General features: G+C 42.5%; 1 protein-coding gene across 2 annotated transcripts in view; it reads right to left on the bottom strand.

Annotated features, from left to right (window-relative positions):
• LOC310863300 (paxillin-like) overlaps positions 1-19,364 on the bottom strand; it is a 53,687-nt gene extending 34,323 nt beyond the window's left edge. Inside the window, exon 1 of one of the 2 annotated variants that reach the window (XM_083771539.1) lies at positions 19,197-19,364. In XM_083771539.1, the coding sequence (XP_083627665.1) occupies positions 19,197-19,209 (13 nt within the window). In that variant the 5' untranslated portion in view covers positions 19,210-19,364. The remainder of the gene's footprint in view (positions 1-19,196) is intronic. The other variant, XM_083771540.1, reaches the window with a different exon arrangement.
• Between the last annotated feature and the right edge of the window lie 5,338 nt (positions 19,365-24,702).

Below are 24,702 nucleotides of genomic sequence, written 5' to 3'. Positions count from 1 at the left end.
TGACCGGATGGGATTGACCGCCAGGTTCCCAGTTCGAACCCGGGCTCCCCCAGAGTTATTGTGTCGAAGTGTCCTTGAGCAAGACTCTGAAGCCCGGCCTGATTGCTCACGATGTGCAGGTTGGTGCCTTGCACGGTTTCCTCTGGCATCGGTGTGTGAATGGGTGATGTATGTAATGCACAATCTCTGTAAAGCGCCTTGGATAAATGTATTTATTATTTACCGGCAAGAAAACGTACTGAGGTTTGGCCTAATCCTTAAAACAGCAGCGGGAAAGCCTCCATTATCCCCCGACAGGATATCCTGCCATAACAACTCTGCATCCTTTTTCACAGTGCACGACATGCTTCCTGACTCCCGGCATACTTCAGAACGTCCATCACTGCACACTGCTAAACAGCAAGGAATGATTAAATGACGTCTACAGACACTGCATTTTAGCTGCAGAGTAACCAAAGATAGGCGAGGCCTATACTGGTGGCAGTTCACTTAAGTATATGAGCTCTATAGTGGGAGCACATTAGTCTAATCGATGCTTGCTTCTTTTGACAGAACCATGTCAAACCTGGAGAGGGCAGTGTCGAGTTGTTGTGCATGTACTGCCGGGGTGTGTGTGTGTGTGTGTGTGTGTGTGTGTGTGTGTGTGTGTGTGTGTGTGTGTGTGTGCTTGCAGAGAGAGAGATAGGAGGGGGGGCAGAGAAACATTTTGCATCCTATAGAGATGGGCATTATCTGTGAGCTACATAAATGTCATAGCATTTACAGAAGCGGGCTCACTCACTGTAACCCATTATCAGCAGCGCCACATGACAAGCATCAACAAAGCCAACAGTCTTCTTTCTTTCTGTGCATCAGCGTTACCCATGGCGGCTTCGGCCTTCTTCTATTTTCCTTCCTCCATTTCATCTCTCCTTCCCTTCTCCCCTTTCCTTATCTGATGGGCAGCAAGGTGCACAAGCCTGGCCGCCATGAATTCCAGACGTGCCACAACAACATTAAATACTTCCATGTATGAGGGTATGCGTGTGTGTGGAAAGAGGTGAGGTTAGAAAACAGATTTATGTACAGACTGAAGGAGATGGAGGGATAAGACAGCGAAGGAGGAACGAGAGGCAAGACAGAACATAATGGAGGGCAGACACATTTGCTTTATGCTCTAGAGATTCTAGAACAGGGGTCTTCAACGTTTTTCTTTCAGCCCAAGGAGGACTGGACCCCCTAGCTGAGAAAGATGAAGCATACAATTATGTTGCAGATTAGACCTTTTCGTAGCTTTCATACGTAGATAGCTTCATCTCAGTGATGTGTAAATTAGTATTATTATATATATATATTTCTTTGGTTTTGTTCATTTCAGACATTGAACCACTTCAATACATCTTACTTGGTTTGCTCCTCCCCCCCCCCCCCCCCCCCCCTACACCAAAAATACCTGAATTACAAGCGTGTGTTGTCGATGGCCAATTTTCGGCTAATGTTCCTCAGAATAGAGATTCAAGTGGCTTACTGGCTTCAAGTGGTTAATGTCAAAAACTAATATACCATTGCAAAGGTTTGGTGGAACCCCTGGACTTGAGTAACTCCGAGGACCCCTTATGGGTCCCGGAACCCCTGCTGAAAACCCCTGATCTATTTTCGATTATGAAATATAAAAATCGATTTCGGAGCCTACGACGATAAATCGGATAATCGATTAATCGGCGGCATCCCAACGACGTATATCAACGCAACAGACGCGACGGCGCTCGCTGATGATTTTGTCTTCACACACCGTGGAGAGTTTAAAGCGGGCGGTGGCAACACTGCTAGTGAGTCTCGTGGCCGATCAGATAAACCTCTTCCAGCAGAAGCTAAAAGTAATTCTAATGGCAGTAGTAATTTGCGTGAGCCAGACAAGGTTTGCAATTACTGTCATAAACGGGGGGGGGGGGGGGGGGGGGGGGTCAGCTGATAGGGTTAATCAGCTGTCGAGCACATTCTGTGCTCATACAGACAGACATACGAAGCCGTGCATAGGAGCGCCGCTAAAAAACAGACTGTCAGCATTTTGTGAGACATAAACTGGAAGGAAGTAGGTGAAGCTGAAATGACTTATGATTATTCTGATTCGTAGCAACCTTCAATTTGACATGAGCTGACAGACCACCACAATGACCAGCATGCCCTTCTGCATGTACCACACACACACACACAGGTCTGTGCTTATTGTCCTTTTCAGCACTTCAGTGGGTCCAGCGGTTTCAGAGATGACATACATACATACACCCAAAAACACGTTACCATGCCCCGGCCCTCAACCCAAATTACTACCACCACCACCACAACCACCGGCAAGCACAAACACAGAGCACGCACGCACGCTCGCGCACACACGCGCACGCACGAACGCACGCACACAGGTGTAAGTAGGCTACATGCCATGGAGCGAAACATGTAGGTCTCTCCTATAAATACCTCTGCGACCGTGACCTGTAAGAGCAGAGACCCACAGTAGATGATGGATAGCAGCGCTGGTCAGACCACCCAGCCACCGATCAGCCATCCACCACCGCCATGGAGGAATTTCATGTCATATTTCATTATTTCTATATCCTCGCATCATTACACACATGTCCTCTGTCCTGTACTATGTCACGTCACACAGCGTTCTCTTCTGCAGTTTCCTAGGCTGAATTTACCACCCTAAGCTTGGATGAATAACGCTTCGACCGCTACAACATTCTATCGCCTAAATGTAAATGTTACTACCACAGGTCTGGCAAATAATTATCAATCAACTGCCTCGTTAACGGCATACTGAATAACATCGTGGCATACGGTATACTCTTCTGCCACAACGTCAAAGAAAATTCTATATTATTGCGGTTTTTCCTTCTTTCCTTTCATCTTTTCAATCAATTTAATCAGGCAAGCCTGATAATGGGATATGTAACCGGATTATGACTGAAAGAAACTATAACACATGTACATTCATTGAATCTACAAATTACACTAGTGCTATTTTCAATGTGCTAGCCCATTTTGGGGCGGGAACCCCTTTTGGTGTTAGCATTACGTTATGCTCTAGCTATTGGAAAATAGCAGACCTACAAGCTCATAGCGCGCCACTGAGTGGCGCGCTATGAGCTTGTAGCTCTGCTATTTTTTTTAAATGGCATAGAAACATGGCTTTCTCAGAAAAGTGTCAGGATGTAGAAGACATTTTTTAGAATCTGATCTCAGGTCAGAATGGGCTAGGTGGAGCTCAACACCTACCATCATCTACCAGTACTTGCAGGCGAGTGCTCTTCCGACCGGACACTAAACGCTCAGCCCTATAATAAAGCCTCGCTTCTTCTTTTTTTCTCCCTTTGGCAGCACAGGATAATTATTCAGGCTGAGAGACATGAAAACTGGATCAGTAAACCCTGGTAATTACATTGGGAGAATTTAGTTACATTTTACACATTAGCTTGCTGCTCGGGAAAAGGAAGCCTTGTGAAATGCAGAACTCAAGACAACTATCTGTGTGTGTGTGTGTGTGTGTGTGTGTGTGTGTGTGTGTGTGTGTGTGTAGTTGCCTGCGTGCATGCTTTCATATGAAGAAATGCGCTGTGGTTCTTGTGTCTTGCTCAAGGACACCTAAACAGGGCACACAACTATTAATCCATTTTGGACGGGAACCCCTTTTGGTGTTAGCATTATGTTATGCTTTAGCTATTGAAAAATAGCAGATCTACAAGCTCATAGCGCGCCACCGAGTGGCGCTCTACGAGCTTGTAGGTCTGCTATTTTTGAAAAATAGAAGAACGACTGACATAGAAACATGGCTTTTTCAGAAAAATGTCAGGATGTAGAAGACATTTTTAGAATCTGATCTCAGGTCAAAAGGGGTTAAAGGCACAATCTGTGTTAAGGGGATTGAACCTGCATGGGGTTTTGTGGGTCACATGCAGGACCAGACTCACTACAGTAACTTCTAGACCACTCGCCTCCAGACATTTCTGTATAGAGAACCAACGCCACTGCTACTGAGAGAATGTAGCCCATTACACTCGAACCATCTAGTCTTAGTGAAATGGACCAGAGTTGCAACTGTTCTTGGACCGCTTTTACACGTCTACAATCCTTCTCTACACCAAATCTCTTTGTCCCAAAATAGCAGATCCACAGTTGTGTGAGCTTGTAGATCTGCTATTTTGGGGGCGAATGTTCCCTTCGGAATAGGGATGCTGGGGTTCAAGGTGTTGTTAATTAATCATGTCATGCAGCTTCAATGGGACCTACTGTACTCCACTTAAAGTTAACACAAGTCCTAAAGTATATACCTTGCAGTACGACAAGAGAAAATAGTTGATCTACAAGCTCACCATGTGCCACGATGCTTGCCAAACTGCTATTTTCACCTACTGTATAGGGATGCCTAAAATAGCGATGCCAGGTTTAAAGTGGGCAGGTATGATCATGTGCATATAGTGTCAATTAAATCATACACTCATATTATATGCTGGACAGACATACTTTAATGATCAAAGCGACATCCGTGTGATTCTCCCCTCGTGGAGGATATGACTGCAACCACCAGTCAAACCGGCGCATATACGGTTAGCTAGTCTGTCTTTTAGTACAACAATCTCTAGTCTTTAAATATCAAATGATTATCCCCGACTCATTACAGAATAAACACTTTAAAGTGCGGTGCACTTACCTCCCGATAAAGGCGTCGTCATTGTCACACAGTTAAGTTTCTGTTGACTGCGGAACAGTCCTGTGGTCAACACTTGATCTCTTGCTCAGCTCCACCCAGACAGACAGACCGACGACGGGGCATCATTTCATTTCTGGTATAATTCTGTTTTACTTGGAACATGCACTGTATTCTGGTTCTTCACAACAATGCCAGTGGAAATACTGCAAAAAGGTATTTGCTGTGTCATTCAGCTACCGTCTCTCCACATGTCCTGTCTCTCTGTTAATAAACTCTATAACTAAATAATAACTTTCGGACTTTCGGATAGTTGTCTCAGAGCCATGATTTCAGGCTACATTTCAAATTTGCAAACAAAAAAGAAGTTGATTTCAAAAATAATTGTAAACCTATTAGCCAGTCAGAGATTCTAATCTAGACTAACTGACTGTAAAAACAGAGTAAGGAACAATCAGTGAGTGACAGAAAGGAGAAAATCCTCAGAGTTCAAAACTATATACGATTTTATTTGAATAATCAAATGTCTTATTGACAGGTTTGCTGTGACAATTGATTGAGATCAGACATCAAAATGCAGTTTTGTTTGTTTTTTGTTTTTTTAACTACCCAAAATCCAAATCTGATCCACACGGATAGGGCGTACAGTACGTTCTGAACTCTTGCGTCCTGAAGATGCCTCTAATTAAGAACTAATATAAATCTTTAGATTTCTTTTGATATTCTTTGGGGATATTCTTTTTTATGCCTAAGCAGTATGACAGGACATAGGGAGAGAGAGAGGGGGTGACATAGCAAAGATCGTCGGGATCGGGACTCGAACCCATGACACGCTGTCAGCCAGCCTAGGTGCCTGGACCGCTAGGCCGGCCCGGGCCATAAGTCTTTAGATTCTGATGAGTATATGAAGATGATATCTTCTGGGAAATGGAATAGGAGTAAAGTGGACAGCAAGTTGTGCTTCTTCCCCTCACCAGGAAACTGGTTGCACTTAATATATCTAGTGTCCAAGAAAGGGCACCTCAGCTGTTTTCCTCCTAGGCCGTCAGCCAGACTGACCACAGCAGCGTCCAGAATCAATCTATGCCAGTCCATCGCCAGAGAATGGCCTCTACTCTGAGTCTGCACTAGTCGTTCTTCGATTTCAAATCCTGTGGGCTGGTGGGCAGAGGCTGTCCAGCACGGGACGCTGAACAGGAGGAGGAGGAGGACAGAGACAGACACTACGTCCTGCCGTGGGGCCTCCTCGGTGGCAGGTGGTACAACATAGAAATGTGTGTGGAGCGTTAAGGTAAGTAAGTAGCCTTGCCGAGCCATGAGGCCCATAGGGGCAGGAGCCTATCTCCTGTTTCTGTAGTGTGAGGCAGCTTGATGTACAAGTACACCCCCTGGACATGACGCTAGTATGTTGCAGGGTCTTACCCAAGCAGGGAGGCATTGGGTCCCATTTTTAGAGTCTTTGGTATGACCCGGCCGGGGATCGAACCCCCAGTCTCAGGGCGGACACTCTAACCACTAGGCCACTGAGCTGGTCGCTCGAGCTGGAGCGTTAACGCCTAACAACATATTGGGGATTACATTTTTGTATAAATAAAATAGATAAATAACAGCCATAAGCCAATGAAGGTTGACAAACCACCATTCAAGGATCAAGTGACCACCACCTTCATCTCTAGCACGCACACCACAGAGCATAGAAAGGAAATGAACACACTCGCATGTAGTTTGCTTTCTTGGTTTTTCCTGTGGTTATTCGGGGCTCTACTAGCATGCAACGATGTTGCCAGCCTAAAGTGAAATGAGAAATGACAAGAGATGCTCATAGTTTCACAGCAACATAAACCTCCAAAATAAATGTATGAGAACAGCAGATCTACAAGCTCACAATGCACAAATAGTATAATTTAGGGCTTAATCAGATCAAATCAATTTAATCGATTATACTAAAAATGTTGATTAATTGATACATAAGGGTGGGGGGGGGGGGGGAAGACAAAAAAAACGTGTTTTATTATTTGATTAACCTACAGTAAATGCCGGTTACATGTTTCGCTTAACCCATTTTGGGCGGGAACCCCTTTTGGTGTTAGCTATTGAAAAACAGCAGATCTACAAGCTCATAGCGCGCCACCGAGTGGCGCGCCACGAGCTTGTAGGTCTGCTATTTTTGAAAAATCAAAGAACGACTGACATAGAAACAAGAATTTTTTTTAATCTGATCTCAGGTCAGAATGGGTTAATTGCCCGACCGCACCCTGACCACTGGATCAGTGCTCTTCTTCTGCATCTCTCAGGGGTTGGTATGGGTCATAGGACCAGAGACAGGCCACCCTTTGTCCCACTCTGGCAGGACAACCACCAGAGAAGGCGGAGGGAGGGATGGAGGGAGCAGGAGGGAGTGATAGGGGTCTGGAACGCATTCCGTCCAGCCAAATCATTCCAGGGATAAACAGTCAGCGCTGTTTTCAGAGCATGCGTGTGTGTGTGTGTGTGTGTGTCACCGCGACTACACACTGCCCTTATAAACCTGTAGCAGGCTCATTCCCACGCAGCGTCATGGAGTTGTCATTAAAGCGGACTGGAGGTTAAACTGAAGATCAGGCTTTCTGCGTGATCCTCTTTAACGATCGAGCCACGCAACACGCTGATTTAAATCCAACTGAAACCCAAGCACTGTGTAATTTAGAAGCACACACGCACACACACGCGCACACACACACACACACGCACACACACACACCCCCGCACACACAGTCTTGTGCTCACTCTCTCTCATCTCTCACATGCACACACGCTCCACTCTTTCACCCTTCCTCGGACACATCAAAGGGCTGCATTGTCCGAGTCCTTGCTTTATTTTCCTAATCGGCCAACACCAAATACCAACCGTCTGTTAGTGACTGGACTACTATTAAAAGGCTAAAGCCAAGGCCACAACAGACCAATCAAACTAAAAAACACCTCCATGTTATCATTCTGAAATCTCAATTAGGGCTGCCTTTTTTTTACACTTTGAATGTTCTACACATTTTCCATGAAAATATTCAAATACTAATTTCTAAAGTTATTAGCCTTTAAATCAAAGGTCTTGGCAGTGAGATTGCGATCTCTGCGGCGGGTAAATAAAATACGATGTTGCGTCTAGAGCGCTAATCATATCGACACAACAGGAAACTGCACTGGCATCTTTTGTGTAGTGTGTAAGACCACAAAAAGACAGCTCACGGAAGTTGCATTGTAGTTGATAATGATGTGCTAGGCATCATGCAAAAACATATTTCCCAGCTAATATCTTAGTTACACCAGCATTGTTCTTGTGAAGCAGATTTGTTACAAGTTGCAAGTCGTTTTAGTTTTGTGCCTCAAGAAACAAGGCAAACCAAGAATCTCAATCAATCTAAAGATCCTATTGAAGTAACAATCCGATATCTTGAAACTATAGGATACTAGGAAAATAATGAACCCGCTATAGCAGAGAATAATCGCTGCTATCTGATTTACCCCGTCACACTGGGGCGACTGTGGCTCAGGAGGTAGAGCAGGTCGTCCAATGATCCCCTGGGTCAGCGGTTCGAATCCCGGCTCCTCCTGTCTACATGTCAAAGTGTCCTTGGGCGAGACACTGAACCCCAAATTGCTCCCCATGTGCTGGTTGGTACCTTGCATGGCTTCTGCCGCAATCGGTGTGTGAATGGGTGAATGTAATGCACAATCTATGTGAAGCGCCTTGGATAAAGGCGCTATATAAATGCACCATTTACCATTTACACTCACAGGTCGGCTTATGCCACCTGGTTGTGATGCAAGAGATTCCACTTGTCCGGCAGTCTCAAGCAACCAGTTGCAACTCATCTCTGATCACACAAACACATTGCTCACACACCAATCTGCCATTGTAATGTCACCTGTTGTCACCCCTCTCTCTATTCGTTCTCTCACTCTCCTACCCAAATACACACAAACGTCTAGTGCTGTCAGGTCAGTTGTTTTAATTTACCACATGCGAGAGCGCGTATGAAACTAGAAAAAAGGAAGGAACTGGGAGAGTGTATATCTATTTAATATAGAGTGTACTACTAATTTAATATTTGTATGCGTTATGAAAACGGCAAACAATCTCCAACTTGATGTCCAGTTTTGAAGGATCTGCTGTTTGATTGATTGAAAAAAGCACAGGAAAGTACAGTTCGATACAAGGTCTGCTAAGAAATGAGATGCATTATCCCGGAGGGACTGTGACAATACCATTGCTAAGGAAACGGCTCGGCATCCATGTGGACTCGACTGTCCAGTTTTATAACGTTGCATACCACAGTTTTGGAGAGTCTGTTGCACGTAGTTGCAAGTTGCAACTTGTCTGGAATGTTTAGTCTGAACTAGGCTTAACGTACGCCAACAGGATTGTTCTTATGAAGCATTTTTCTTGGAAGTGGTGACACATTTAGGATGGCTATGGCCATTCAGCCGAAGGGGACAACAACCCCAGACAGTCACTGCCACACAATACTAGCCAGAACACCCACAAGCAGCCAGCGGAAGCCGGCAGATGCACCTGAGAGCATATTGAAAGCAGATACTCTCCTTTTCAACTTTGTGTGCACACACATGACATGACATGGCTGTCAGGCTGTGTAATGATTGGAGTATTTAAAAGAAATATAAAAATTTGTTCAACTACCATCGTGTTGAATAAACATGCGAATATAAGTCTTAGTTCAAATACTTGAGGTACCAGTCAAAATTGCATTGAAGAGACAGAAAGAAACACAAGCTAAAAGATGATTTAATGGTACAGTTACAGTACATTATTTCAATGATGTATGTGCATTTCTGCCCTCTGCATTTTCTCATCCCAACTACAGTGACTACTCATGTGTTATGAGCAGTGGGCACGATTAACAGTAACACAGCAGCTGGGGAGCAGTTAGGGGTTAAGTGTCTTGCTCAGGGGATACTTCAACACTCACCGACCAGGGAGAATTCAACAGGGAACTGAATTCATCAACACAAACAGGATGATGTTCTTTGCTCTAGGCAATACAACAAATATTATGCAATTTTCAGAATATGTCACAAGCAGCGGTAAGGATTAAGCCTGCGACCACATGTCAGGATTTGGGTCCGACAATACAGTACAGGCAGAGTCTGCAGACCAACAGAAGAGAGTTGCTAAAGAAAATTGCTCCAGAAAAAACCTTGAAATTGCCTCGACACAGTGGTGGAAAATATTACAAATCAAGTCCTTGCTTTCACTTCTGTTCAGAAAACCAACATGACTGACATGAGGCATGTCGACAAGGCAGCATCTCATGACTAAGCATGGCCTGAAGCATTCAGCATCTTCATCACTGCTAGTGAAACACAGGACGAGGTCACTGGCAAATGTGGCAATATTTCCTCGTCTTGAACTTGCCTCTCCAGCATATGATATGATGGCTTCATTTAACTTGGCTGGGAACTAAAAGTACAAATGAAAACTAGCACGTACATCTTTAAACTAAGGCGTGACCGTATCCAAAGCCATTTAATTTAATTACCAAGTCTACTACATAGTCTCAAATTCTCGATCCTTAACCACCTGAACACGACCAGCGTCCCTATTGTGGGCATCTCAATAGAGGGTATGCGTGCCCAGGCAGTGGCGTAACAGTCTGGGCACCCGACAGGTAATCCAGTCGCAGTGTGCGGCGGGTTCGACTCCCGAGCCCGACACGGCCTTTACTGCATGTCTTCCCCCATCTCTCTCCCGTTTCCTGTCAGCCTACTGTCTGTCCCTTCAAAAAACCAATCAAATATATCATAAAAAAAAAATATATATATATATATATATATAGAGGGTATGCGTGTGACATCATCGTCAAACCAGGAAGTTATGCAGGAACGTCTAATGAGTGACTAAAACGACTTTCTGGCCTTGACAGCCCATGCATCCAAACAGAAAAGTCATATCTAATTGTTAAACTCACTTTGCCACTCGATTTGCCATTCACTTCATGCATGCGCATACCCTTTCTATAGGCAAAAATAGCAGATCTACAAGCTTCACAAGAATTGTGAGCTTGTAGAATTTTTTCATCAAATAGAGTTGATGTATAGGGTGCCAAGGATACACCCCTGGTGGACCCCAGTCAATGATATAGGGTTTAATTTGGTAAAGGGAAAGTGCATCACTATGCCCGACACACATTACCGCTGTGAAATTTGTTCTCCGCATTTGACCCATCCCTTGGAGCGGTGAGCCGCAGCCAAGGAGCGGTGAGCTGCAGCCGTGCCGCACTTGGGAATCATTTGATTTGTAGATTTGACCCCCCCCCAATCCAACCCATTGATGCTGAGTGTCAAGCAGGGAGTCTCCTCACATCATTACAATGGGGATTTATGTCCAAATGAAAACCTGCACAATGTCAATTTTTACATGGTTGCCATGTTGCACATACAGTACATCATACTCTTAACCCCCCCCCCCCCTTAAATGTGATAATGCTCGATAGCAGACCTAGGTAGGTGGTGGTGCTGGTCTCTAACTCATCAAATCAATAATGTAATCAGTCATTAATGAAGCCACAAACAACCTTAAACATTAAGAAGGTTGTTCAATACAAGGCTATGTGATGTTGGAAACTGGGAGAGAGTACATGGTATTCAGCTTTGTGCAATGCTGCGACTTGTTTAGTCAGCTTCCCCTTCCAAGCTAACCGTCCACAGCAGGAGTCTGCGAGTTGGCGCATGTACAGTATGTGTGTGTGTGTGTGTGTGTGTGTGTGTGTGTGTGTGTGTAGTGTACTAGTGTACACCATATGCTTCAAAGCCTAGTAGCATTTAAATTCACAGATGGACAAGACCTAGACTTGAGGTCAGGATTTCTTTCTCTCCTTTAGGCAGGGCCTAGAGCTTGCAGAATAGATTCTATAATTCAGAATTAGTGCATGGTTTGAAATGATTTGACATACATATTCTCATCCTTGTGAGGATTCAGGAAGTTCAGTATATATTGAATCTTGATATATTTTTAATAACAGGAACTTCAGTTTCACAGTGGATAATGACAAGAACATTTTGTTTCCACTTTTCATGTAAAATTAACATTCAGTATTTCATTATTCTAATCTAGCCTCAGCTTTTCCACATTGTAAATACAACTGTGTGTTTGATTCAAATGCAGAGTGTCATTAATTATTCCACAACTTTATTGTCACTTATGAATAATAATTGCCAAAGGCAATAGAGTTAGAGTAATCTATTGGTGAAAACAAGTGTACACGCAAACAAACTCCCCAGGGAGTCCAACAACACGACACATGAAGGCAGGCACAGAGAGGCTTGGAGAAAGAGACAGACAGACAGACAGACAGACAGAGATGGGAGAGAGAGAGAGAGAGAGAGAGAGAGAGAGAGAGAGAGAGAGTGTATGACTCATATTCCCCAGGTTATTGTCCTGTCTATTCCATGACCATGTGTGCTGCTGGCTCTCGTTAAGAATGGGGAAACTACCGTGAGACAGCGACGTCAACCCCCTCAATGTTTGTCTATTGTTCTAGACCAACTGACTCAATGTACACGTGTGTGTATAAATGTCCACATATTTTAAATTAAGAGAGAACTGAGTACTAGCAAATACCAATGTCAAGAAAATCTACACCCCAGCTCTCATTTGGAGAACATCGTCTACTACTCCCCACTGACTGAATGACACTTCAAACACTGGGGCTTATTGCTGCCATGCGAGTCCAAGGAATCACTTTAGACTTAATGATCTTACTTAAACTGACGGGATGGAACACACGAGAAAGAGAGAGAGAGAGAGACAGAGACAGAGACAGAGACAGAGACAGAGACAGAGACACCGAGACAGAGTAGAAATAATTATTCAGGGAGAAAAGTTAAAGTGAGATGTGGATCAAGAAACAGACTTGGGAGGGACGTCAGTGAAAGGATAACTTAGGAGTGTGTTTGATAATGCAGGTCTTGTTGGTGCAAGCCTAGTGCAATGAAGCAGGGAGGGGCAGATGGGTGCTGATAACTCTGAGAAGGTCAATGCCAAGTTTACAAAAAACATCACCACCACATCTTCTAGTCAATGAAGCCTTCAGAGAAGCAAGGAGCGGCAAACCAGCAACTCATAGAAATCTGCATCTTGCATGTAGAGACGAGAGCCAACCTTAGATCACAATTCCAACATAGCCTATACTTTTCTGACACGGTCACTCTCTATGGCCCAAGAGTCAAATGTTTTACAACTGCAGGCCACTAAGCAGTACAATGTGGCTTGAATCCAAATCTCGCCCATGGCCAATCAGCTCTCCCACTAACTCAGCCAGCGTTCAGTCTGTCAATAGATCACAGCCTCCAGCTTCCTATGTGGTGCACCACAGGAATGGTACTGTATGAAGGCTGAAGAGAGAGGGTGGGGCAATGCAGTGGGTACAGACAATACAGTTTGGCTGAGGACCAATGCTTGTAATGATCCCATCCCTTCTCTTGCCTGCACCTAGGAAACTGCTGGGTGTAGTATCCATGCGATGATCGAACTAAGGGCAAATGGTAACTGGTGCATTTATATAGCGCTTTTATCCAAAGCTCTTTACATAGATTGTAATACATTCACCCATTCACACACACTTTCATACACCGATGGCGGAGGAAACCATGCAAGGCACCAACCTACACATCGGGAGCAATTAGGGTTCAGAGTCTTGCTCAAGGACACTTCGACAGTAACTCTGGGGAGCCCGGGATCGAACTGGGAACCACACGGTTCCGGCTGCTCTACCGGCCACTCTACCCCTGAGCCACTGCCGCCCCCTGCAGCGGTTAATTGAACAAATCAATTGAATTGAATATAAACACAATAGATCTTTTTGAAAATGCCAAGAATAGTAGAACTACAGACAGTATAAGCTCACAATGTGTTGCACATCTTGTAGATCTGCTTACTATTTTAAGGCTTAAGTGGTTAATCAGACTTTTAATCAATTTAGTCTCTTTTTTCACATTAATTTGCTGATACATACAACAATAATAGCAAAACACATGGTTCTCAATTATTATAATTATTATTATTATAATAATAATGTGTGCAGTTATGGAAGGGAGAAAGTGACCTGATATAAGTGAACACACCACTGACAATCCAATACAGCAAGACATGTCTTTTGACAGACAGAAAGTGTGATAAATAAATAGATTTAGAAATAGATAAGTATGGGAGAGGGCAGGGGGTTTGGGGAAGTAAGGTAGAGAGAGAGAGAGAGAGAGAGAGAGAGAGAGAGAGAGAGAGAGAGAGAGAGACACCAAGAGGTCAGCAGATGGGGGTCAAGGTGTTGCTGTCTCAGCACTTAAGGAGGACTTTCTAGCAGCTAAAAATACATATTAGGCTACATTCTTCTCCCTTGGCCTTGGGTAGATGCCTCAATTCAACTCTTTCATCTACACACCATGTCATTGACTGCATCTGGTTCAAAACAGGTGGGTTGGTTGTGCACTTCCAGTTCCTTACTGGTGCTGGCCACGAAATGACAGTATGAAATGATAAAAGTATATACACAGCTAGTCTCTCGACTCTCGACAGACTGTTGACTCCGTCAAATTCAAAGTTAAAGAGGGTGCTGTTTTTCCTTTATTTTTTGACGGTGGGTTCTCAGATTGGTACACAGCTGACTGCATCTGTCTCATCTTTAAAAAAGCAGGTCAGCAATATCATACGTATAATCAATCGATGCAAACCTTTTTCTTCCCAAATCCTAAAGAAACCCAATTCTGCACATAATTGAGCATAAATAAGGCAGCTAGATAATGTTGGACTCGACATCCATGGTCTACATTTCATGCTTGTATATGCCCTATCCTGACAAGTTAATTTCAAACTCAGGGCAGAATTTACTACCCTTTGGTATGGAAATTGCACTGGCTTGTGCAACTCCCTTTTTTAAGCGAAGTCCTACCTTAAGGGAAGCCCTTCACTCATGTAAACTGAGATGGTATCCATAAATAATGACTGGGTAGATTAGAATGATGAATTGTCTCAAATACTTAAATACTTAGTTTAGTTTATTTGATCATCTTCACACTACAGTATCAAACTAGAACTGCACTCTGTCGAGTGCATACTTGCTTGTTGCACACTAGTAGGCCATAAATAGCCAACTAGAGCGCAAGCAGAGCGCGCAAGTACTTTTGACCGCTGTAAACTGTTAAATCTCAGTATCTCTGTGAAGGAACGTTTGAAATGTATAATCATTAGGTGTAACTATTTGCTACCTACCTACTTTATGCATATAAACACCTAGTATTATTAAGTATGGTTCAAGTTTCTATCTATATAAGAAATACAGTTTTATCGATGTCGTTTTTTTAAGAAAAATAAATCATTGATATGTGATGAAAAAAAAAGGTATATAAACTGAATTAAAAGATGTTATACAGTATAATTATTCTGTAAACGGTGGAATCTCAATATCTCTGTGAAGGAACGTTTGAAATGTCTAATTATTAGGTGTAACTATTTGCTACCTAATTACCTATCTACTTTATGCATGTAAACACCTAGTATAGTATACTATATAGACTAGAGTATGTAGTTGTAAGTTGATTAGCGGTATACTGTGGTTACTAATTTGCGCCAAAAACCGTGACAGCCAACCCGCCATTTTATGCGTATGCAAGAAAAACAGCAAATCTGTGCCTGGTTTGCTGGGACCAGATTACACAAATGACCATATTTCTTACGTCATCATTGAGAGCTAGTCATACAAATACACACCACGTACTCTGGTCCCAGCAGATCAGGCACAATTTGCTATTTTATTTTTACTGGTTATGTATATAGTATACGTATGACTAGCTCTAAATGATGACGTAAGACATACGTATACATATACTATATAGAGTATGTAGTTGTAAGTTGATTAGCGGTATACTGTGGTTACTTTGCGCCAAAAAACGTGACAGCCAACCCGCCATTTTATGCGTATGCAAGAAAAACAGCAAATCTGTGCCTGGTTTGCTGGGACCAGATTACACAAATTACCATATTTCTTACGTCATCATTGAGAGCTAGTCATACATATACACACCACGTACTCTGGTCCCAGCAGATCAGGCACAATTTGCTGATTATGTATATAGTTTACGTATGACTAGCTCTAAATGATGACGTAAGACATACGTATACATATAAATATACTATATAGAGTATGTAGTTATAAGTTGATTAGCGGTATACTGTGGTTACTTTGCTCCAAAAACCGTGACAGCCAACCCGCCATTTTATGCGTATGCAAGAAAAACAGCAAATCTGTGCCTGGTTTGCTGGGACCAGATAACACAAATGACCATATTTCTTACGTCATCATTGAGAGCTAGTCATACATATACACACCACGTACTCTGGTCCCAGCAGATCAGGCACAATTTGCTATTTTATTTTTACTGATTATGTATATAGTATACGTATGACTAGCTCTCAATGATGACGTAAGACATACGTATACATATACATATACTATATAGAGTATGTAGTTGTAAGTTGATTAGCGGTATACTGTGGTTACTTTGCACCAAAAACCGTGACAGCCAACCCGCCATTTTATGCGTATGCAAAAAAAACAGCAAATCTGTGCCTGGTTTGCTGGGAACAGATTACACAAATGACCATATTTCTTACGTCATCATTGAGAGCTAGTCATACATATACACACCACGTACTCTGGTCCCAGCAGATCAGGCACAATTTGCTATTTTTACTGATTATGTATATAGTATACGTATGACTAGCTCTCAATGATGACGTAAGAAATATGGTCATTTGTGTAATCTGGTCCCAGCAAAACGGGCACAGATTTGATGTTTTTTTGCATAAACATCAAATGGCGGGTTGGCTGTCACGGTGAAAGAGACTGGTCGAAATTATTACTTGCGCGCTCTGCTTGCGCAAGTAATTACAATTATACATCAACATGAGGAAACAATTACATGGTTAAAAGGTGATTTAAAGGAATAGGCTGAAGCTAAAAGTGCCTGTCCTACGTACAACAAAAACATCCATCTATCTAAACTATCTCTGTGTGTGTACGCATGTCTGTACGTCTGTAATCCACGTAACTCGAGAATCGTTCGCCCCACCAACTTCAAATTCGACAACACGTTCCACCCCACCACAGGGGGTGCAGTGCCCGGTGTCGAATCGATCGGACCCACGGTTGTCCAGAACCGCCCCAAAAAGGCTTCTGCCCGGGCTGTGTCCATATATGGAGCTGTCCTGTTATGACATCATTTCTGACATCTGCATAGACTCCATATTTGGGCATGCCTGACAAAGAACTCCATATATGGGCATAAAAGGGACACACTTGAACATAGAAAGGAGAGGAGAAGGCAATGCGTTTGCTGAAACGTTGGTAACCCAATAAAAAGTATTTTTTGCATCGTGACTACGAGCTGTGCGACCTCTCCTTTCTTTTTCCGTGTTTAGCACCTCCTTACTATTGGTGTGTGCTCCTACCGTTTCGTTTGCATAAAAAGGGACACAGACATAATATCTGGGTGGGACATTAATTTCCAACTTGCATCGTTCCAAGTAGGCTGTAGAGGCCCCACAGGCACCCCTCTAGTAATTATTTTGAATTACTAATAATTGTTTCAATGATTGAGAATTCTGCAATATAATCAACTTTCTCAAGACCCAGGACATTATAAATATCCACCAGGATCCTCCATATAAGTTATTATACACCACATAACCATTAAACATTTACTATACCATAATCACCATCATTAGATCATAATATAATAACGTCATCATCAACATCACTACGACAATTAGCACTGCGATATCATCTCGGCCAACATCGCTATTATCACTACCGTATTACCCTCATAATGTAATGTACTATATTAATTATACTATGATATATGGTATTTTGCCATTCCAAATCTTCACTCCGCAGACACACATACTCAACTGGGTTGTTGATAATTTAGGTCCCATCTCAACTCATAGCCTCCATCCCTGTCAGTGGGAATACTTCCACTGAATAAAAGGATTTAACCAGAGTTTGGCCAGATTTTCATTAAACTGCATTCAATTGTATAGTATCTTTTTTTTTTATTAACAGATTGGTAAGCAGTGGTACTTGGCAAGTGCACTGTTGTGATGCGCCCTGTAAAGAAGCAGCTATCTGAAGTCTATCGGCACTATACTGTGCTAGCAGCAGCATGTTCTTCTTATTATCAGCTACTGTACATGAAAGCATCAGTATCAGCTTTGGTTTAAAACATCGTCTTAACTGTTATCACATGACATGAGACACCTGAAAATCTGTCCCTGCTGAGTGGAATGCCAACAAAAGATAAACATGGTAATTTCAGACAGAAAGTCTCAATGCAGTTGGTGGCAACCCCTTTGGCTGACTTTTGCTGCACATCTATCATGTTTAGCATCATATGAACATGACTCTCCAGATATGCGTTTCACGGATGTCTGACTATACTTAACCTTGCAGTTGCCAGGGAGTCCTCACCCAAACAGAAGTATGCATGTTTTTCCTTCTAGAACTGTGAAGTTAGAGGCAGTTATAGGCACTTCATAGCAGCTTGTCTTTATTATTCAGAAAAGTAAATAACACAATCTATGGGGTGTGCAATTAGCCAACATTAACATTAGTCCATGCATTCATTGACCAAAAAAAACTAATACATTGTAAGTAATAAATTAAGGACATTGAAGCAATATGGCTTCAGCAATACCCATGAGCTCCATTATTCACAATATATATATATATATTCACATGTACAATCAATAATTATGCGGAGCAGGCACTTTTTCTCTGTCACCACAACTTCTAGCCTGAGGCTATTCATTTCAGACTACTCTTATTACACGTGAAGTGAGCCATAATAGCCATTGTGCTCTCTTGTTCTTATTCCTGCAGGCAGGAGCAGCAGGAATCTGAAGCGTGTGTCAGTAGTACTAGGAATATCAGCAGCCGGGCCATAATGGCTGAAGTTTCATCGCTAGATCTGGGCTATTCGACAAGAATGGTCTCTAGGGGAACGAACGAGCATAACTTCACACAAAAACAGAACCACAAGTATCGGTTTGTACAGCTGCAGCAGGAACCCGCGTTACTCTCGGATACGAGCGAACAGAAAACAAGCAACCGTCCGCAAGCTCAAAGCATTGCAGTCTCACTTCACTCCTCACAGATGTTTGATGTTGAAAACACCAAGCTAATTATCTAATGAGGTTCCTCTCCGATGCGTCGCTCAGTTAGTCCGAGTCCGCATGCAGGGCCTGTTGTCCAACAACCATTCTCTATGTTGTGGTCGACCATAACCTTGATTTATGTACGTTATGTTGTCAAAGCAAACTGCTAAGAACACGCTGAAAAGCTCGGGCAGTTTTAGGGCGGTTTAAAAACCAGAGTTAGTAGCAGCATGCCCATGTTTGTCCAAAATGCGAGACATTTTGTGGATCATTCGGATCACGTTAGGATCTTATGATATGGGAACTTACCTAAATCATCCATGGCACCGGAAATCGTTTCAGGAGAGGGAACCCGGGTCTGTTCTGTTACTACTGGGAACAGTAGGCTGGCTGGCTGGCCGGTTCTTTGGCTCTAATAAGAAGATCCCAAATCCCAGATCTCTTCACTGAATGCTGTTAAGTTTTCAAGTTCCCTACTCGATGAAACGGATCCGTCATCAGACACACAGCTCGCCCCCATCTGGAGCCTCCAACAAGTTTACACATCATCAGTCTGTCTATGATTGAGGATGAGGCGACATCTAGCGGCCATAATGCACATGCAGCAACATTTCTGGACAGAAAAGGGTTCAAAAACTAGTTAGAGCTCTGCTTATCTAAACCAGGGGTTTTCAACTGATTATGAACCAGGGACCACCACCCTAACTAGGATTCAACCTGGGGACCACTGTTGTGTTGGGCCACTGTTTATTATTATTATTATTATTATTATTATTATTATTTTATAACTTTGTTTATTTGTTTTTTCACAGAAGCATTATTTAAATACAGGAGTTGAAAAATAATAAATGGTGGCATTAACAGCTTCTCTTATTATAAACCCCACAAGTATGACATACAAGAGTAAACACATTGAATTTCACCCCAAAGAAAAAAGACAACAGAAAACAAGACAAACAAACCTTAAATACAGGATCAGTAAAAGTTGAAAAATAAAAGGCAGACAAAAACAGACAAAACAACAGTACACAACATCCTATAAACAATCATAGGTAGCCTACATGATACATCCATAATCCGCATTACATCACAGCAATCCCACTGTTTATTATTTAAACTAAAGCTAGTGGTCCGGAGCTATAAAAAAAAGAAGAAGAAAAAATATTAAGATCCACTGATCTATGCATATGTCTTTCCCATGGTTGCCCTTGGCCTAGCTCTGGTCCATAGCCCTAATGCTAACTTTGGGCTATGGACAAGAGCTACCCTTGGCCTTATTCTGTTCTCTTTACCTCCCATATTAAACTCATACTCACATGCGATTGCATGATTATATGGGCACATTTCCTCATAACAGTCAATCTGGTACACTTTCCCATGAAATTCTAACTCCCTAGCTAGTTCTTGACATCAGATTTCTTAGTAACTGACAACATTGTGTCATCATACAACACCAGGTCATTTCCCAACTAGTGGTCGATAAAAACAAATTCACACAAGTTCCTAGGCCTACATTACTAAATGCATGGTCAGGGACCACATGCAACACCTCCACGGACCACCATGCAGTTGAAAACCTCTGTTCTAAACTACAGAGAACAAAGAACCAGATGCACCATTGTGAGTTGGGGATGGGGACACTTGGTCCATTATATGCAACAACACACACAGTTTGACAAAATAGGCTGGCTGCCTACTCAGTGTCATTTTGTGATTTTGTGACAAGGTTAGTGACAAAGTGTGGTCCAAAAGTGAAGACACCGGCTGATGATGTATGATGATAAGAGTGCCCCTCACTTCACACAAGAGTGATTTTTAAATTTAAATAAAGATAATCTTCTGCACAAAATCTTATTAGATGTTTTTTTGAAAATAATCCCCATTTAGCTGATGCCATGGCAATCAGCTGGTGTTACTGGGGTCCAATACATATAGACCTATCATTTGGGGGTCCACAACACGTCCACAATGGAGGAAAATACCTCATCTGCTTTAATCAAAATGACCAGTAGAGGGCGGTTGTGTATTGGGGTAAGTTTGATTGTTGATAATGTTATTAACAGTTTGTAGAATGGGTACAGTTCAAGGAAAGTACAGCTAAAAGCTGGAAAAAAACACATTAGCCATGTCTGTAATTATATCAAAATATATTGTCATTATTGGCAAATTCCGTAGTTTGATTCATTACAAGTGTCTTCTAACTCTTTATTATAGTTTAATTTATCCGTATCGTATTGCAATATCATTAAGGGGAGCTACTTCTTATCATACACATCTTCACAAACTTCATATGTTGCAAAAAAGATTTCTGCATACAGTGTCTGCTCTTTTCAAACAACAAAATATTTTACCAAATTTGAATTTAAATAAATACCAACTTTATTTTCAAAGTATTGTTTCAACCAGTTTCATTTGCTTTGCCCCATAAGCCTTCTTTCAGTTCAACAGTGATATGCAACATTTCAATACAAGACAGGCTAATCATTTACATCTCCAAAGGTTCCGTACTGGTCTGTGTCAGTTTTCCATCAGGTACAGTGAGGCCCAGCTATATGGAACAGCTATACTGTGATTTGATGAATCAAATTGAACAATTCAGTGTCTTCCAATACCCACACATATACATTTTGAGGGAGCTTTGTGTGTTTGTACCACAAAATGTGATGATTTGTATGTATGATGATGCTCTTATCCCTTCACACGAGTCCAGTGTGATTTATTTTCTGTTAAACTTGTATTTTATTTATTTTTTTCATTTCTACTGTGTATCCATTGTTGTATAATCTATGTTTCCAGATAATTTGTTTGATTGTTATGATTTATTTGTATTTTTGTTGTTAAATGAGGTGAGATTAACATTATAAACCCCACAGGGTTTTCTAAATCTCACCTACACAACCCTACAATGTTGTTGTTCCAAATGTGTTGTTTTTAAATGTGCATTGTGCAAATAAACAAACAAAGATCAGCAGGAAAATGAAGATACATTCATCTCACCTACACAACCCTACAATGTTGTTGTTGTTCCAAATGTGTTGTTTTTAAATGTGCATTGTGCAGATAAACAAACAAAGATCAGCAGGAAAATGTAGATACAGTACAGTCATAGCAGGACAGTGCGCAGGTCTTCACTGCTCTGATCAGCTGTATTGACAGAAGCATTAAGGCTCATGAGCTCATTGATGTGGTTGAAGAGAAGCAGAACAAAATAGAGAAACAGGCCGACTGTTTCATTAAAGAGCTGCAACAGGAAGTCAGTCACTTAATTAGAGAAGAGAAGCTCTGAGCTGAAACAGCTCTCACACACTAGTGAAGACCACCTCCACCTGCTCCAGAACTTCAAATCCATCAACACAGGGTGGAGAGTGGAGATCCATCAAGGACTTTGGAAAATAAAGTTGGTATTTATTTAGATTAAATAAATTGTTAAATATTTAGTTGTTTGAAAGGAGGAGCAGAATGAGCAGACACTGTATGTAGAAATACTGCAGAATCTCTTTTGCAACATATGAAGTTTGTGAAGATGTGTATGATAGCCCAGGCCGTAGCGTAACGGTCTGGGCACCGGACTGGTGATCCAGTCGCGGTGTGCCGCAGGTTCGACTCCCGGACCCGACACGGCCTTTACCGCATGTCATCCCCCCATCTCTCTCCCGTTTCCTGTCAGCCTACTGTCTGTCCCTTAGAAAATCAATAAAGGCGTAAGCCGCAAAAAAATATCTAAAAAAAAAAAAAAAAGATGTGTATGATAATGTAGCTCCCCAAACAATATTGCAATACGATACGGATAAATTAAACTATAATAAAGTGTCAATGTAGGTCAATGTCAATGTCTATCAGTCTTCACATGTGGGGACAGTGAGGAGGACAGCTGTGGCTCAGTTTGAGAAGACACTCAGTCAAGAGATGACGTAGAAGCTGTGTGATGCTGAGTTGAGGGGGATCAAGCAATACGAGGTGGATGTATAACTCTGGACCCTGATACAGCAAATCCCTATATACCTTATACTGTCTGAGGATGGAAAACAAGTGAGTTGTAGAAATGTATCACAACACAAAGATATTCTCTATGTTTCGATGTCTTAGGAAAACAAAGGTTCTTCTCGGGAAGTTTTTACTATAAGGTTCAGGTTACAGGAAAGATGTGGACTTTAGGAGTGGCCAGAGCATCCATTGAAAGGAAAGGTGTAAACAACAATGGTTACATGTCCAAAAAAATTACATTAAAACGTTTTCTGTTTGTTTTCTAATCACACTTGTGCAGTAAGGGGCGCCCACTGTATTTATATTGGCCATGTGATGTCTCATGTCGTCAATGTTTGTTTAACTTCTGTCCTAAACAAACATTAAAGTCTGCCGAGAGTTGGCTGCCATCTTATAAATATAAAATGCACCAAGTCTCTGTGAGTACGTCTGTAATCCACGTAACTCGAGAACCGTTCCCCCCACGACTTCAAATTTGACACACGCGTTCCACAGTCCACACCCCCACAGGGAGTGCAGTGCCCGGTGTCGAGTCGGTCGGACACATGGTTGTCCAGAACCGCAACAAAAGGCCTCTGCCCGGGCTCTGGACAGGGCCCCTCAGTGTCCATATATGGAGCTGGCCTGTTCTGACATCATTCTGATGTCTGCATAGACTCCATATGGGCATGCCTGATAAAGAACTATATGGGCATAAAAGGGACATATTTGGGCATGCCTGACAAAGAACTCCATATATGGGCATAAAAGGGACACAGACATAATATTTGGGTGGGGCATGCATTTCCAACTTGCATCGTTTCAAGTAGGCCAGTGCTCTCATCTTCTCTAAATGCACTAACTCTCTCTGTGTGTACGTCTGTAATTCACGTAACTCGAGAACCGTTCGCCCCACCGACTTCAAATTTGACACACACGTTCCACACCACCACAAGGAGTGCAGTGCCTGGTGTCGATTCGGTCTGAGTCTGACCCATGGTTGTCCAGAACCACCCCAAAAAGTCCTCTGGGGCTCTGCCCGGGCTCTGGACAGGGCCCTTGACCAGTATCCACATATATGGAGCTGGCCTCAGTGGCCTGTTCTGAGTTCTGACATCATTCTGTTGTCTGCATATCCATATTTGGGGATGCCTGACAAAGAACTCTCTATAGAGCGTCGCAGTCCCACCCCCTTTCAGAACGACGAGTGGCCCAGGAAATGAATCCCAATGCATTTTGCCCATAGGCTTTTCTTAAAGTATTTATTTAAAGACGGTTACGCCGCGGAAAAGCCAACTCGGATCGTGACAAATCATGACAATGAACACAATGTTTTGGGCCGATCAAATAATTTATAAGAAGAAAAACAAAACAAATAGTGTTTTCTCCTGCCTTTATTTTCTTCTTTCTTTCTTTGCGAAACGTCTTTAAATAAATATTTTAAGAAAAGCATATGGGCAAAATGCATTGGGATTCATTTCCTGGGCCACTCGTTCTGAAAGGGGGGGACACAGACATAATATCTGCAGGGTGGGGCATACCGGCATACATTTCCAACTTGTATCGTTCCAGGTAGGCCAGTTGGGCTGCATGATTAATCGAATTTGAATCGAAATCGCGATTTTTGAATTTGGACGATGTAAAAAAAAAGGAAAACGAAAATCGTTTTTCACTTTAACTAGGGTGTTTACGGTAAATCTCTCTCGCACTCCTGCACTCGCACGCGGGCTACCGTAGTTACTTCCTCCTCGAGTCCTGCCTCTGTCTGCCGCGCAGAGAGAAAACCTGAAGAAAGGAGCGTTAAACATTGCATCATATGTCTGCCACAGACAGGGAGCGATAGGTACAAGGA

This window comes from Protomyctophum parallelum (assembly GCF_964188405.1).
Source record: "Protomyctophum parallelum genome assembly, chromosome: 8".
In the NCBI taxonomy this organism is placed as follows: domain Eukaryota; kingdom Metazoa; phylum Chordata; class Actinopteri; order Myctophiformes; family Myctophidae; genus Protomyctophum; species Protomyctophum parallelum.
Note: the sequence above shows the minus strand (reverse complement) of the source record. Positions and strands in the feature narration are given on the sequence as shown.